Source organism: Chiloscyllium punctatum, chromosome 29 (genome assembly GCF_047496795.1).
Source record: "Chiloscyllium punctatum isolate Juve2018m chromosome 29, sChiPun1.3, whole genome shotgun sequence".
Classification (NCBI taxonomy): Eukaryota; Metazoa; Chordata; class Chondrichthyes; order Orectolobiformes; family Hemiscylliidae; genus Chiloscyllium; species Chiloscyllium punctatum.
In genome coordinates this window covers 75,568,101-75,583,295 of record NC_092767.1, presented here as the reverse complement: position 1 = coordinate 75,583,295, position 15,195 = coordinate 75,568,101, and the positions used below count along the sequence as shown (strand labels likewise).

Here is a 15,195-nt window from a genome sequence, read left to right as displayed (position 1 = left end):
TTCTCTCATGCACTGTTTTCCCATTCTTAATCAATCCCTTTGTCCTCCTTTGAATTCTAAACTGCTCCCACTCCTCAGATCTGATGTTTTCTTTTCTCTAGCCAATTTATAGGCCTCTTTCTTGGATCTTCTGTCTCCAATTCCCTTTGAGAGCCATGGTTTGGACTAGCTTGCCCTTTCAGTTTTATGCCAGACATGAATGAACAATTGTTACATTTTGTCCAAGAGCTTTTTGAATGTTTACCATTGACCTTCCACATTACTTAATGTTCCCCAATCCAAAAGTGAAACCACGTCGACCTTTATTGTCTACAGTGCTTCTTTGGTACATTCTTGAGGTGCTTGTTATCCATCCCTCTCAGCTATTATTTTAATTCACTCGCATGTGTTCTCAGGCGCTCACTCAGAATTGCACTGTCTTGCTATGCCTTCCCCATTCCCTTAAGATGTTCCTAGCTGTTCTACTGCAATGTTGATCTTTTTCCGTCTCACCTTCTGATGGAGCACTGTTATTTCCCTTTTACAATTCCCTGAGAAGTGCCTTGGAACATCTTATGATGAAATTGTTGTAAGTTCATTGTACAGGTTGTGACTCAGGAATGAGATACGATTGAAACATTTCAATAAAAGAATGTGCAGTCTGTGATTAATATCTATCAGATAAACATTTATTAATATCTAAAGTATAATAACATTACTGGATCTGAACCCATCCTCCAGCAGAGTCAATATTAAATCACTGAAGTATTAGAAGTGAGAATGCAAAGTAATTTGGGGAAGGTGATTTAGAGCTGGTGTAATTTGCAGAAACTGTCAGTTAAGTCAATGAAATTGTTGCTTTTAGTCCTCCAACAGGTCACTTGAGTCAGTTAAAAGCTCAGGTAGTTGCAGAATTTATTTTCCATTGGCAGTTAGCTTCCATGTTAGTTACAAAGTGAGTCCTGGCTTAGAACTTCAGTTGGCAGCGATTGAGATTAATGTGTGGAATTTGGTATTTACAGCTCTCTTTCTGTGGGCAGTATGACATTGTATATACCAAGTGCATCATCTAAGTGGTTTATCGAGAGAAAGTGCATTGTATGGAAATAGCGAATTAACCGGTTGGTGTGTGTGTGCGCATGTGTGGGATTTTGTACACTACATTGGTTTTGCTCATGCTGGGTATTGGGTCCTTCGTCCTGGTGAGTTGTTGTCTGAGAGTGGCTGTTGGTTTGTGTGCTGTTATGAGTCCTAGTGGTCGCAGTAGTCTGGCTGTCAGTTCAGAAATGCTCCTGATGTATGGGAGTGTGGCTAGTCCTTTGGGTTGCGGCACGTCCTCGTTCCGTTGTCTTTCCCTTAGGCATCTGTTGATGAAATTGCGCGGGTATCCGTTTTTGGCAAATACATTGTATAGGTGTTGTTCTTCCTCTTTTTGCAATTCTGGTGTACTGCAGTGTGTTGTGGCCCTTTTGAAAAGTGTCTTGATGCAACTTCTTTGTGTGTGTTGGGGTGGTTGCTTTCGCAAGGAGTGCATGAAACACTACATAGGACAAAGAGGAAGACCGCTAACGATCCGCATCCATGACTAGCCACGAAACGACACGACCAGCTATCCTTAGTAGCCACACACGCAGATGACAAGCAACATGAATTCGACTGGGACAACACTACTATTATAGGACAAGCCAAACAGAGAACAGCCAGGGAATTCCTAGAGGTGTGGCACTCATCCACAGATTCAATCAATAAGCACATCGACCTGGACCCAATATACCAGCCACTACAGCAGACAGCTGGAACTGACAACCGGAAGTGGCAGAGACAAACCACTAAATGCCGGAGGAAAGATCACAGAAGTGCTTCACAGGAGGCTCCCAAGCACTGAGGATGTCACCTAGACAGGGGACGAAACGTCTGCAACATAAATTCCCAGCTCGGCGAACAGAACAACAACGACTTCCCAATTTCCCTCCTGCTCCATTTGCCACATTTTGAACCTCTATCATCATGTTGCAGCCTTGTATCCTCTTCACAGCTTCTTAAAATAAACGGCAAATTTGGCAGTTGTACCCTCGGCTTCTTCATCTAAGAGGCATGATGGGCGGCATGGTGGCTCAGTGGTTAGCACTGATGCCTCACCCGGGTTCAATTCCAGCCTCGGGCGACTGTGTGGAATTTGCACATTCTCCCCGCGTCTGTGTGGGGTTTCCTCCCACAGTCATGCAGGTTAGGTGAATTGGCCATGCTAAATTGCCCATAGTGTTAGGTGTAGGGGAATGGGTCTGGGTGGGTTGCTCTTCTCAGGGTCGGTGTGGACTTGTTGGGCCAAAGGGTCTGTTTCCACACTGTAAGTAATCTAATCTAATCTAAATCATTTATATAAATTGTTAACAGGTGAGGTCCCAGCACCAGCATCTGTGACACATGGGTCAGTACGTCTTACTAATGTGAAAAAGACATGTTTATGCCTACTCTTGGTTTCCTGTTAGCCAATCTTCGATCCATGCCAGTATGTTACCCTGCACTTTTATTCTCAGCAATAACCTTTTGAGTCACTTTGAAATGTTTTGTGTAAGTGTAAGAACAATGGTTCCCTTTATCCATAGCTTCTCAAAGAACTGCAATGAAGTGGTCACACATGATTTTTCTTTTGCGGAGCCGTGCTAGCTGTGTTTGATTATTGTGAACGTAAAGCAGAGCACTTCATTAATATCTTCATTAACAGCTTCTAACGTTTTCCCTGTGTTAGGCCTCTCGTTTTTGCTTTCCATCTCCAAATCAAAGGAGTCTTGAAATATTAAAACCAGTGCATTGACTCGTTTATTAGTCACTAATTTTCAGACCTTGGTTGAAGTTCATCAAGACCCAGGTAACTGTCAACCTACATCTCCAGTAATTTACTCAGTAGCAATTGTCTGGGGATTGATTTTCCTACGTTCCTCCCTCCCTTCCATTTCCTGATTTTAGGAAAAAAACCGCGAGCTACCCACTGTGCCCGACTGTTCTCCCTTTTAATGAGCATCCCTTCTGTTACAGTGATGAGCCAGCTTTGGCACTAACTGGGAAAGTCTACCAGCTTGAAATCCAATTGAAGCAACTCCAGGATGATCTGCTGAAGGTGAGAGATGCTCCTGTCACATTTTTATTAAAAATTAATCTGTGGATCACTGGTGTCACTGGCAAGGGTAGCAGTTATTACCCAGCCTTTTAAAAACTGGGGGTGGGGGGGCAGGGGGGGCGTAGAACTGATGGCCTTGATGGGCAACCTCCGGTCAGCCACATGGGTGCAGTGTCGGTACCAGTGCTGGACTGGGTAAAGCTGTTAGGATTCCTTCACAAAAGTCCCAGCGTTTTATTCCTTTTGTAGCCTGAACAAACGAGTGAAATGCTGCCCACTGTGATTTGTGTTCCCATCACAGCAAGTCATTTTAAGGAGTGATTTCAAAGTAAACAGTTCTTCTGTAGTTACAGAGACAGAGGTTTCATAGGTGGTTCAGTAATGAAGAAGTATTTGGTGTGAGAAGGGAGGCTTAAATCTTCTGGTTGCAGGATTACCAACTTAAAATTGACAAGGGATTTTGGGAAAGTTCAAGTACAGGTTGTTCCTGCTATAACGCATATTTTGTTAATGCGAATTCGCTGTAACGGCATTGACGAATTGGGGACACCGTTTCTAAACCAAACACTTTAAAAGCGTGTGTTAGTTTATAATGTGATTCCAGCCCCATTAGTTTAAACAGTGTTGCTATTATGCAAGTTTTTTAAAAACATGGGATTGAACGAGAATAGAACTACTGCACTCCGGGCGGAGTGGGAGCCGTCTGGATCGCTCTGTGTGGGGGAGGGGGGGCCGTCTGGATTGCTCTATGCGACGGGGGGAACCTGGATCGCTTGGGACGGAGCAGGGGCCGTCTGGATCGATCGTGGAGGGAGGGCCATCTGGATCGCTCGGGGTGGAGCGGGGACCGTCTGGATCGGTGCGGAGTAGGGGGCTGTCTGGATCGCCCTGTGTGGAGTAGCTGAGGCAGAAGCTACTGCAACACTTAGGACAGTGAATTGCAAACTCCTTTCTCAACCCTACTTTAACACATGCCCTCCCAAAAACCAGCAATGTAATAATATTATGTGTAATTTGTCATGTTCATGCATCATAGATCCACAAGTAAAATCCGTGACAGTGAGCCAGTGTTCACATTGACTTTAATCATTGTTTTCCAAGGAAACCGCTGGTGTAATTACTGAAGATTGATGGACTGAATGGTCCCATTCTGTGCTGTAAACGGTTTTTTTAAGTTGTTCTGTATCTCAGATGCATGGCCATATATGGATATTTGTTATGGAGGATACAGTCACAGAATACGCAGTTCAGTCGGAACAGGATGATAAACGATGAGGGAGTTTTTCCGACCGAGTCACACATCGCCTGTAAAACTGGAACAGGCTCAGAAAACAGAATGTTTCCGCTTTGTCCTTCTGTGGGCGATGGGAATGTTTCTTTTTCTAATCACCAGTCATTTGCAAGACTTTATTCTAAAGTATTCTCTTGATATCCAAAAGACCAAAGAAAACATGCAGCCAATGTTGAAATCTTGGAAGCGTAGGAAGCCTGGGAATTGAATTTAAACACAAACATTTCTTATTCCAGAGAGAGAGGGAACACGTGTGTAGGGCAGCTGCTCCCAAGTGATGGTCACACAGGCAGCACACTGCACAGCACCCAGGACTCCGGGTGGTTATACAGCAATAATGTCAGGCTGTGGGGACATATTTTAAAATACCACTAAACGCTTGGTAATGTTTAAATTCAGCGAATCAATCTGGAATTGCAAGTTAGTTTGGCGGCACGGTGGCTCAGTGGTTAGCACTGCTGCCTCACAGCACCAGGGACCCAGGTTCAATTCCAGTCTCGGGCCACTGACTGTGTGGAGTTTGCACATTCTCCCAATGTCTGTGTGGGTTTCCTCCGGGTACTCCGGTTTCCTCCCACAGTCCAAAGATGTGCAGGTTAGGGTAAATTGGTCATTCTAAATTGCCCGTAGTGTGAGGTGCATTAGTCAGAGGGAAATGGGTCTGGGTGGGTTACTCTCCGGAGGGTCGATGTGGACTTGATGGGCCGAAAGGCTTGTTTCCACGCTGTAGGGAATCTAATCTAATCTTTACATAATGGTGTTCACAACTATCACTGACTTGGGGCACCCGCTTCACTGCTGTTCTTTTTAATGCCATTCTTACCCAGTCTGATCCCCTCATGATTCTTTCATCAGAGTTGTGGCGGTTGACGCACTTATTGGAAGTCAGAACAAGCAAGGCAATGTTGTACCCTCCTTGTTAAATAATGCAAACTGAGCAAACTCACCCTGTCCTTCTTCACCCCCTAACCCCACCCCAATCTCTCTCCAGGAGAAAGAGGATAAAATTGTCCTGCAGGCAGAGGTGGCAAACCTGAGGGTTAACAATCAGCGTCTCCAAGAGGAGTCCCATTCAGCCACCGAGCAGCTGAGGAAATTTGCAGAAATATTTTCCAGCACGATAGAGAAAAAGTGAAGCCGGCCAGCCCTCCCACAGAATCTCAGCCCGGTTTATTTCCTTTCGTTTGGTCGTCCATCTTTTGGAGTAACTGTAACCTGGAGACATGGCCCGTCTCGGGGTGGGGGTGGGGTGGGGGGGGAAGATTCCAGAACATGCTGAACCACAGCAGCCATTTTACAGAAGGTGCAGGCAGTGGCATTCTGACAGAGCTCGAGAGGAGGGACGTGAGCTGTTCGGCATCACTTGGTCAGCAGCTGGTGGACGCTGCGACACTTCCTTTCACATCACTAGAATGGAACTGGTCAGTCAGAACGGTTTCTGAATATCCTCCAGTGTTGGTTAAATCTGCATGCTTTACCTGAGCCCTCCCTCCCTATCTCCCCAACTCCTGCCAGCTGCCATAAATCAATCATTATTATCCATTGATAAATGTTTGATCAACTGTCTTCCTCCAACTTGGTAAGTTCAGTCAAGACTGTCAGGGTGATGCGCTTTCACAGAAAGCAGCAGCTTTTGTTTATTTTTAAAGAAACCTTACAGGTAGAAATTAGGCTTCAGTAAATGTAGGGTGCCCTTTTTAGTTTTATTTTTAAAACTTTTTTTTTTCCCTCCCAGTTGTTCCTAGCTGCACTACTCCAGGTCCCCCTTCGTGGGATCAAAAACCAGAGTGTCCTGGGTACCTTCTCACGTCACCTTTTGTCTCAAAATTGGTGCACGCAACAACGTGGCACTCTCGTATTTGTGTTCATTTTAAAGTTGCAGATACACTAAGCAGCAAAGCATCATCCCTTACACATATTAGGATATCGGACTGAGGAGGTTCCGAGTTTAATCTTCAGTGTTCAGTGACTGAGTTCAGACTGCAGAGTGGTCAGGTGCAACTGCCTCTTGAATCCTTGAGGAATTGGGAGGACACTGTTCTCCAGTCTTCGTCACTGAGCAGTAACTGTCCTTGTGTCCCCTCCACCTCGCCCCCCCCGGGGACCCTCCCATTCCATTTTTGGGTGGGGCCATACAACGATGCTTTCTGTAGCCGAACAGTTCATTGCCATAATTCTGTGCATGTAAAAGAGTCAGTAAGGTGAGGTGGAAGGGAGAGGGGAAATGGTTATCAACCATGCAACATTTCCCCTCAACTCAAAGATTTAAGGAAAGAGGTGGGGTGATCAACATCGGCTGAGAGGCAAACCATTTATAACTCCGTGTAGGAGATTCATCATAAACCACTTAGTCTGATGGTAATACCATGTTCTCTGACCTTTGATAATCTGCAATGCAATCAATAGATTTCAATAAAGCTATTTAATTTTATTTGAAAATTTAATCAAAAGATTTTGTTTCCAATATTTAAGAGAAAGTAATATTGCAAATGATATTTAAAAAGCAGTCACCCAGGTCTAACATTAATATAGGAAGTTATTAAAGCACTTTCTCTCAGACTAAATTATTTTCTAGAAAATTCCATTTTAAGATCGCTCAGGAAGTTTAATCTAATAAAATGTAAATGCTCTTTGTATACGTTATATTTGTATAAATTGCTTTAGGTTTTTTTTAATTCAAAACCTGAATCAAAATTGGAATTGCTGAGGTGAATCGGTAACTACTGAATATTCTGGAATTTTTTGTGATCATCCCTTTCTTGGGATTATACACTGCAGAAAAGACTATTGTGGAAAAAAATCGTGGGGAATGATTGATTAAAACAGACAGCCAGCAGCTGAACGTTAGCTGTCAGGTTGATGCAGTCATCTTGATTTGGTCAAACTACGATTTTATTTTGTTTTGTCAAAACCTGTTCTTGAAAGGGGAACAGTCACAAAATGAGCTGAACCCTGCCCTCTGGGTTCTTTTGTTCCCTCATCTGTGAAGAGCTGAGGAGAAAAACACACATGCACCTTTGCTACTCTGGCTGCAGGTTGGCTCAAAGTGCAGGATCGCACACAGCAAGTCAATGCAACTGTCTACTGTTGTCTGGATGGAGTTTTCACCAGGCCAGCTCCCACCACTATTAGCAATTACAATCAGTGACCATGTGGGATTTTAGCATCTGTGTTCACTCTAATCTAGTTAGATAACTCCTGGCTATTCAACATTGAAACAGTTCGACTGAAGCGCTCTTGTTGTTTTAGGCCCTTTTGTCTCCTGATATATTTCTACACGCATCCTCTAATATTGTCTCAATCCAGTGGCCATGAAATGGTACTATGTGAATCATTCATGCAAGAATGCTTGACACTCATTCATCTGAAATTGTTTTGCTGGGTCTTCTAATGGGGAGTTAACGGAGTTAAACAAGCTTAACGCTTTCAGTAAAGGAATGTTGAATACGTGAAGCATCTGTGCACTAATATTCACAGTGCCATCTCTGAGAACTTCTGCATTAATGAATTTTTCATTGTTTGAAAAATGTTGTGTGGCTACAGGGAAATGGGGAGTAGCAGATGCTGGCAAGGAACTCCAAGCATCCAGTCAAATGGATGACACAAACAATCAGATCAATGTGTTGAGTGGTGAGGAGATTGTTCCAAGCTCAGACTTGCGGCTAGTGTGTATGTTATGCAAAGGAGAGAGGGAGGGGGAATGAAAGATCAGAGAAAGTAGGCTACTGAGGTTAAAGGATAATTGAGTGTCTGATAGTTGAACCTTATGACTTGGTGTGTCCAGTGTTAGTTTTGCTGCAAAGTTAACCATGGTGTATATTAGAAAGAATGTGTTCATGTGTGCCCAGATAAGAGGAGGGGGAATAACTTATTGTTAAACCAAAAACAACTGCCCTCCCTTGTGACTGTTCCCTCAAAGATAATGCAATCTTCTTTGCCACTGCATGCTGACAGCATGTGTGTTTGCAATTTCTTGTATAAACTGGATTACAAAAGAACTTTTTATAAGACATTTGTATACACAACCTAAATCTGAAGCTGAACAAGTGAAAGAAATGTTCCAAGCTTTGCAGCTGCAACCAACAATGTCTTAAAAAAAAGAAAAGTTTACTTGGAATTTTATCATACTCTGTAATATTTGTGTATAAAGAGTGAAGAAGTCTTAAATTTTATTGTTTTTGTGTGGTGCAGATTTTCCAATGTACATTTTGTCTGTGTAGGATTGTTGATGTGATTTTATTGATTTGGGGGAGTTTTTTTTTGTAGCGTGTAATTTATCTGTTATCATTTTATAAAGACATCAAACTTTCAGATGAGATTTGTATTTAATTTGTGATTTTTGTTTTTGATTCCGCTACACCATCAATGAATCCTCTTTCATTTTTTTCATTCCTTTCGCATGTATCAGGAAAAGCGAATAAAAGTTTTCATAAACTTGTAATGCGTGGTGCGTTTCTGAATTCCAGATGAGATGGTTGCTTTTCAAGTCACCCAAACTTGGCAAGCTCCTGCCCATAATTGGCTGCTTGTTGCAGTGAATGATATCAAGTTGGAAGGACTCCACTCCATGTTCCCAGGATTTGCTGACTTGAATGATCCCAGTTGGGATGGTAATGCAGTCAGTGGCATCACTCAGTTTTTTTTTTGAAAAGAAGACAGAATAGACTCCATTCTCACTCTTCATTATGATGGAGTTTCTCATACAGTACAGAAACAGACCCTTCATTCTAACCAATCCATGCTGAAAATAATCTCAAATAAAACTGGTCGCACCTGCCTGCTCCTGGCCCTTATCCCTTCAAATCTTTACTATTCATGTACTTATCTAAATGTCTTTTTAAACATTGTAATTGTAGCCACATCCAGCACTTCCTCAAAGTTCCACACATGAACCCTGTGTTTGCTCCTCATGTCTTTTCTTAAATCTCTCTCCCCCACCTTAAAGTGTGTCCCTCTCATCTTGAAATCCCCCATTCCAGGGAAAAGACAGCTATTTCACAGTGACTCTGGTTCCTGTGTAGAAAGGGTTTGGAGGGATATGGGCCAGGTGCTGGCAGGTGGGACTAGATTGGGTTGGACCGAAGGGTCTGTTTCCATGCTGTACATCTCTATGACACTATATGACGGCCTCAGGCTGGACTTGCACAGCGTATACCAGCCCCATCAGCAAGTGAAAAATCTGACCAACAGGAAAACGGCAAACACCCCTTGCTTCTAGATGAGCACTACTTTTATGAATGATGAGGGATTTTGCTTCTACAGGACCTGGATTGTTCTCCTTGCAACAGGGGGATTTCAGGGATGACTTAAAAGCAATGTTCGAAATTACATGGAACAGCTTTATAAATAAGGTAGAAAACAGATTTGCAAATTAGAGGACACTGATTTTAAGGTCAAGGAACCAGAGGGTGATATAAGAACACAGGAACAGAGTTAGGCCATTCGGCCTATCGAGCCTGCCCCACCATTTAATTACATCATGGTTACTGTGTGGTCTAACTCCATGTACCTGCCTTTGGCCTGTCTCCATTAATGCCTTGAGAGGTGAACAGGTCTGTTCTGGAATGCATGCTAGTTTTATTTATTGATGGGATATATCGAGATGGGTGCAGAAGTTGCACTCAACAATCTAGGACCCACTGAGAAGAGACTGTTATGTAATCCAATGTCTGGGTAATTTGAGCTATGATGTCTGGTAGGAATGATAGCTGTGGTTTCTGAAGATTTCAGTGCTGCAGGTTCTCCTGACCTTATCTCTGTGTCTTTGCGGACAAAGCGATAATGGATCAATTGCTATGATTAATCAGCTGCTGCTTCACGTGAGGGAAGTCTAGGTACAGTAATAAACTCGCTGGAGTTGTAATCCTCACCCTCGTGTTGGGGGGGGTGGGGGCAGGCTCAGGAGTCATAGGTTCAAATCCCACCATGGCAGCTGGGATTTAAATTCCATGAATAAATGTGAAAAGTAGAGCTAGCTTTAGTGACTGCAGCTATCAGTGATCATTGTAAAATCCCATCAGGTTCACCAATATTCTTTTTCAGAAATCTGCCATCCTTACCCAGTCTGGGCCTACATGTGACACCAGACCCACAGCGATGTGGGTGACCCTTAACTGCCCCCTGAGCTGGCCCCATCAAGTTCAGAAATGATTAGGGGTAGGCAGTACACCTCGTCAGCAACAGTCCTGACCTATCAAAGAATAATAATAAGATTCCTATCATTTGGAATTCCCACGCAACAGGGCCTGAGCAACTGGAAAAGGACAAAGGTGTGCTGCCCCTAGCAATTGAATAGCCTCTAGCACTCTCTGCCAACGTTCTTGCACACAGTGGGGCCACTTCATGTACCAGGAGATAGTGAGAGATCATTAGCAAGGCCAGAAATACTGTGCAGGAAAAAAAAAAGCTGGGTAAATGTAAGTGAAGTTAATCCATTTCAGGAGCATTGCTCCCAATAGTAGTACCTGACATCAGCTGGGTATTTTTTAAAATCAACATTAAAAAGAACAATACAGAAACCATTTCTTTAACAGGCTCGTGTGGCTCTTCAAACCTCAGTCAGTTGTAATTCTGCTTTTCAACAAGAGGTGGCACCCCAGGCTAAGTATACAGTCTAAAACCAAGCAGCAATATCACGCTGAAAGGTCTGTCCACCAAACTTCTGAGCATTCTTTTGTCGAATCATGCATTTCAATCAAGCCTTTTGCTTAATGTAGGGAGGGATATTAAATGCATAAATTACAATTTGTGCAATTAACATCATGCATTGCAGCAATTCACTAAGGCTCCTTAAATAGCATCTTCCAAACCCCTGGCCACTTCCATCGAGAAGGACAAGGGCAGCAGATGCATGGGAACACCGTTCCCTGCAAGTTCCCCTTCCAAGTCGCTCTCAGTTCTGATTGGAAATACATCGTTATTCCTTCAGTGTCACTGGGTTAAAATGCTGAGATAGTAATCTGTGATGGGTCAGTAAAATACGTGTGGCCACAGTGAGGATGTACCTATAGAACAGATCGTTATCATGTCCTGGGTCTCAATAAGCTGCTGAAGAACATTGGCCAAGTCTGTGGAGATGAGGATAAACGTTAATTGATTGAGAAACATCATTCTGTGTTCATCTTGGCGCAAGACTGCAGAAGAGAGTAAGAATCAAGTAATATTGTATCATTTTGTGATAGTGTTTACTGTCTCAATAGCAAATCAGAGTTGCACTTCATCCCTTATCCGGATCGTCCCCAAGTCCTTGACTCAACATGCTCTGTCCTACTACTAGAGAAAGCACCTACACTGAGTCATTTGGCTGCTTCCTAACGTGAGGGAAACAAAAAGAGCGAGAGAGAGATTTGTAAAGCATGGGAAATGGATGCAGCAGGTAACACCCTCCCAAAAAAAACTCACTTCGAACTCTTAATGACCTGCTGCTGCCTCGGACGTGCAAATGGGATTACCCCTTTGGAGTGCGGCAGGTGTTTGTAAACTCCTGAATCGGTCCTCTCTTTTGCAAAATCAGTGGATCCTGTCACGGGAATGTACCTACATATCACCCCAATCCCACCTTGATCCCAGCCTCCTGCCCTTTTATCACCACCAATCTCATCCTAACCCCAGCTCCCTGCCCTAATCCCCACCAGTCCCACCCTGACCCCAGCCCCCTGCCCTTTTATCACCACCAATCCCACCCTAACCCCAGCTCCCTGCCCTAATCCCCACCAGTCCCACCCTAAACCCAGCTCCCTGCCCTAATCCCCACCAATCCCACCCTAACCCCAGTTCCCTGCCCTAATCCCCACCAGTCCCACCCTGACCCCTGACCCCTGCCCTCTTGCCAAGGTTGGTGATTTTAAAAAAGCACAGCAATAATGTGTTTTCCAAAATCCTCCAATTTGGAGGATTCTGTGAGAAAGCTGTTGGCAGGATTTATCTCCCTTTGCTGTACAGCCACCAGATAGTGAAAAGCTCACAAATGCAGAAATTGCTGTCTCAATGGCGAGCAAAGGGTTAATTTCTTTGGCGCATGATATTGTGAAATATAGGAGCCCATGGTAATACTCTCACTCTCTGTGTGTCTCTCTTTCTCTCTCTTTCTTTCTTTCTTTCTCTCTCTCTCTCCCACTCTCTCTCTTTTCTTCCCTCTCTTTTCCTCTCCCTCTCTCTCTTCCTCTCTCTCCCCCCTTCCCCCATCTCCCTCTCACTTTTCCTCTTTTTTTTAGATTAGATTACTTACAGTGTGGAAACAGGCCCTTCGGCCCAACAAGTCCACACCGCCCCGCCGAAGCGTAACCCACCCATACCCCTACATCTACATCTACCCCTTACCTAACACTATGGGCAATTTAGCATGGCCAATTCACCTGGCCTGCACATCTTTGGACTGTGGGAGGAAACCGGAGCACCCGGAGGAAACCCACGCAGACACGGGGAGAATGTGCAAACTCCACACAATCAGTCGCCTGAGGCGGGAAGTGAATGAAAATACACCATGACTCTTCCCCTCTGCTTTTCCTCTCTCTCTTCCTCCCTCTCTCTCCTTCCCCCCCACCTCCAGGAATCACATATTAATTTGCATGTAGCAAGGCTGTTGATCATCCCCATACTACCAGGGGGGCTCAGAAGGGCAGTAATAGGCAGAGTTTAATTTTTTTTAACAGCAATCCATGATAATTGTCCTGGTCTCCATCTGTGAGACTGGGTTTGTGTTCCAGATTCAATCACAGGGTCAGAATCCTGGAATTCCCTCCCTCAGGGTATTGTGGGTCTACCTACAGCAGGTGGACTGCAGCGGTTCAAGAAGGCAGCTCACCCCCACCTTCTCAAGGGGCACCTACCTCCCATGAAGAAGTTAAGAAAACTCATCCACTTCCAATAATGTCTCACTCCCCAGTACTGAGAGAAAGTGAGGACTGCAGAGGTTGGAGAGTCAGAGTCAAAGAGGGTGGCGCTGGAAAAGCACAGCAGGTCAGGCAGTATCCGAGTAGCAGGAAAATTGGTGTTTCAGTATCAGCCCTTCATCAGGAAGCCTCTGCTGTGCTTTTGCGGTGCCACACTTTTCAACTCCCCAGTACTGCACCGGGAGCGGTATCCCTGGATTAAATGCTGAAGTCACTGGAGTTGACCTGAATTCTATGCTACAGTCTCGGCTGACCATATGATTTCACCTTCCAGTAGAGGCTGATGGATCTACCATTAACAGTGACTGGGGTGATACTGTCCTTACATTAGCCTGAGGCCTGAGATTACACCTGAAACCTGGGATTTTGCTGTGCTCAACACAGCTGTCTGGGGTCACACTGAGGCACAGGGTTGAGAGAACCTCAAACATGATAACAAGTATTTGTTGATGCAGCGTGCATTTGAAACCATTTCTGGTCTGAGAATCCAGTCCATATGTCCAATTCACCACCTTACCCCTCGACTCAGCCCTTTCCCATTTCCTTCTCTTTCCATCTCCCTCCACTCCCCCTTCCCTTCCCCTTCCCCTTCCTCCCCCTCCACTTCGCCTTCCCCTCCACTCCCCCTTCCCCTCCACTCCCCCTTCCCCTCCACTCCCCCTTCCCCTTCCCCTTCCTCCCCAAACTCCTCCTCTCCCCTCCCTCCCTCTTCCCTTCCCCACCAATCCCTTCCCCCACCCTCTCATTTTCCCTCCTGTCTCCTCTTATCCTCAACCCATTTCCTCCTCCTCTCCTCCCCTTCCACTGTCAATCCCCATCTCCCTGTCCTGCCAGGTTGACACGTTGGATGTGTTGAGCAGATTCGGTCCTGGGTCCTGTTGCTGTGAGGTTAAACTAGTTAAACAGGGACAGTGTGAAAACAGCATCAGAGTTTATCGTTGCTTAAACAAACCTTTCTAACAAACATCCACACCATCCAGACAAACAATACCCATCGAAATGTAGATTATCCCAGTGAGTGAGAATTCCACCTCTTCCCAATCCCTCACCAAACATACTAATGACCACACGCCTCCAACACAAAATGTTGAATTTTTCATTCTCTGATCTTCCTCCGATAAGCTTCATAAATTCTCTTTGAGATTCCGCAGAGAGGGCGAGAGAGCACACGGTGATGGATGATACACACGGGAGCAGTGGTTGTTGATACTAATCTCGGATCGGAGGCACGGTTGATGAAATCCAGATTTAATAATCTTAAAAATACTACAGCAAGTGGCAGAGGCCTGGTCCTGCATTAACTAGCAACTTCCACAACACCTCCGAACCATCTATCGCCCAACTCTCTCCTCAAAAACCCACCCAGTGGGAGAGGTCAGTCACTGTGTAACACTGGGGTACAGTACTGGTGGGGGCAGGTCTGTCACTGTATAATACTGGGGTACAGTACTGGTGGGGACAGGTCTGTCACTGTATAACACTGGGGTACAGTACTGGTGGGGACAGGTCTGTCACTGTATAACACTGGGGTACAGTACTGGTGGGGACAGGTCTGTCACTGTATAACACTGGAGTACAGTACTGGTGGGGGCAGGTTTGTCTCTGTATAACACTGGGGTACTGTACTGGTGGGGACAGGTCTGTCCCTGTATAACACTGGGGTACAGTACTGGTGGGGATAGGTCTGTCACTGTATAACACTGGAGTACAGTACTGGTGGGGACAGGTCTGTCACTATATAAAGGTGGGGTACAGTACTGGTGAGGGCAAGTCTGTCACTATAACACTGGGTACAGTACTAGTGGGGACAGGTCTGTCACTGTATAACACTGGGGTACAGTACAGGTGAGGACAGGTCAGTCACTGTATAACACTGGGGTACAGTACAGGTGAGGAAAGGTCTGTCACTATATTAC

General features: G+C 44.8%; 1 protein-coding gene across 7 annotated transcripts in view; it reads left to right on the top strand.

Annotated features, from left to right (window-relative positions):
* sipa1l3 (signal-induced proliferation-associated 1 like 3) overlaps positions 1-8,829 on the top strand; it is a 240,609-nt gene extending 231,780 nt beyond the window's left edge. For all 7 annotated transcript variants that reach the window (XM_072549485.1, XM_072549487.1, XM_072549489.1 and 4 more), the window contains 2 exons: positions 3,016-3,097; positions 5,380-8,829. In XM_072549485.1, coding sequence (XP_072405586.1) covers positions 3,016-3,097; positions 5,380-5,523 — 226 coding nt within the window. In that variant the 3' untranslated portion in view covers positions 5,524-8,829. The remainder of the gene's footprint in view (positions 1-3,015; positions 3,098-5,379) is intronic.
* Positions 8,830-15,195: the final 6,366 nt, after the last annotated feature.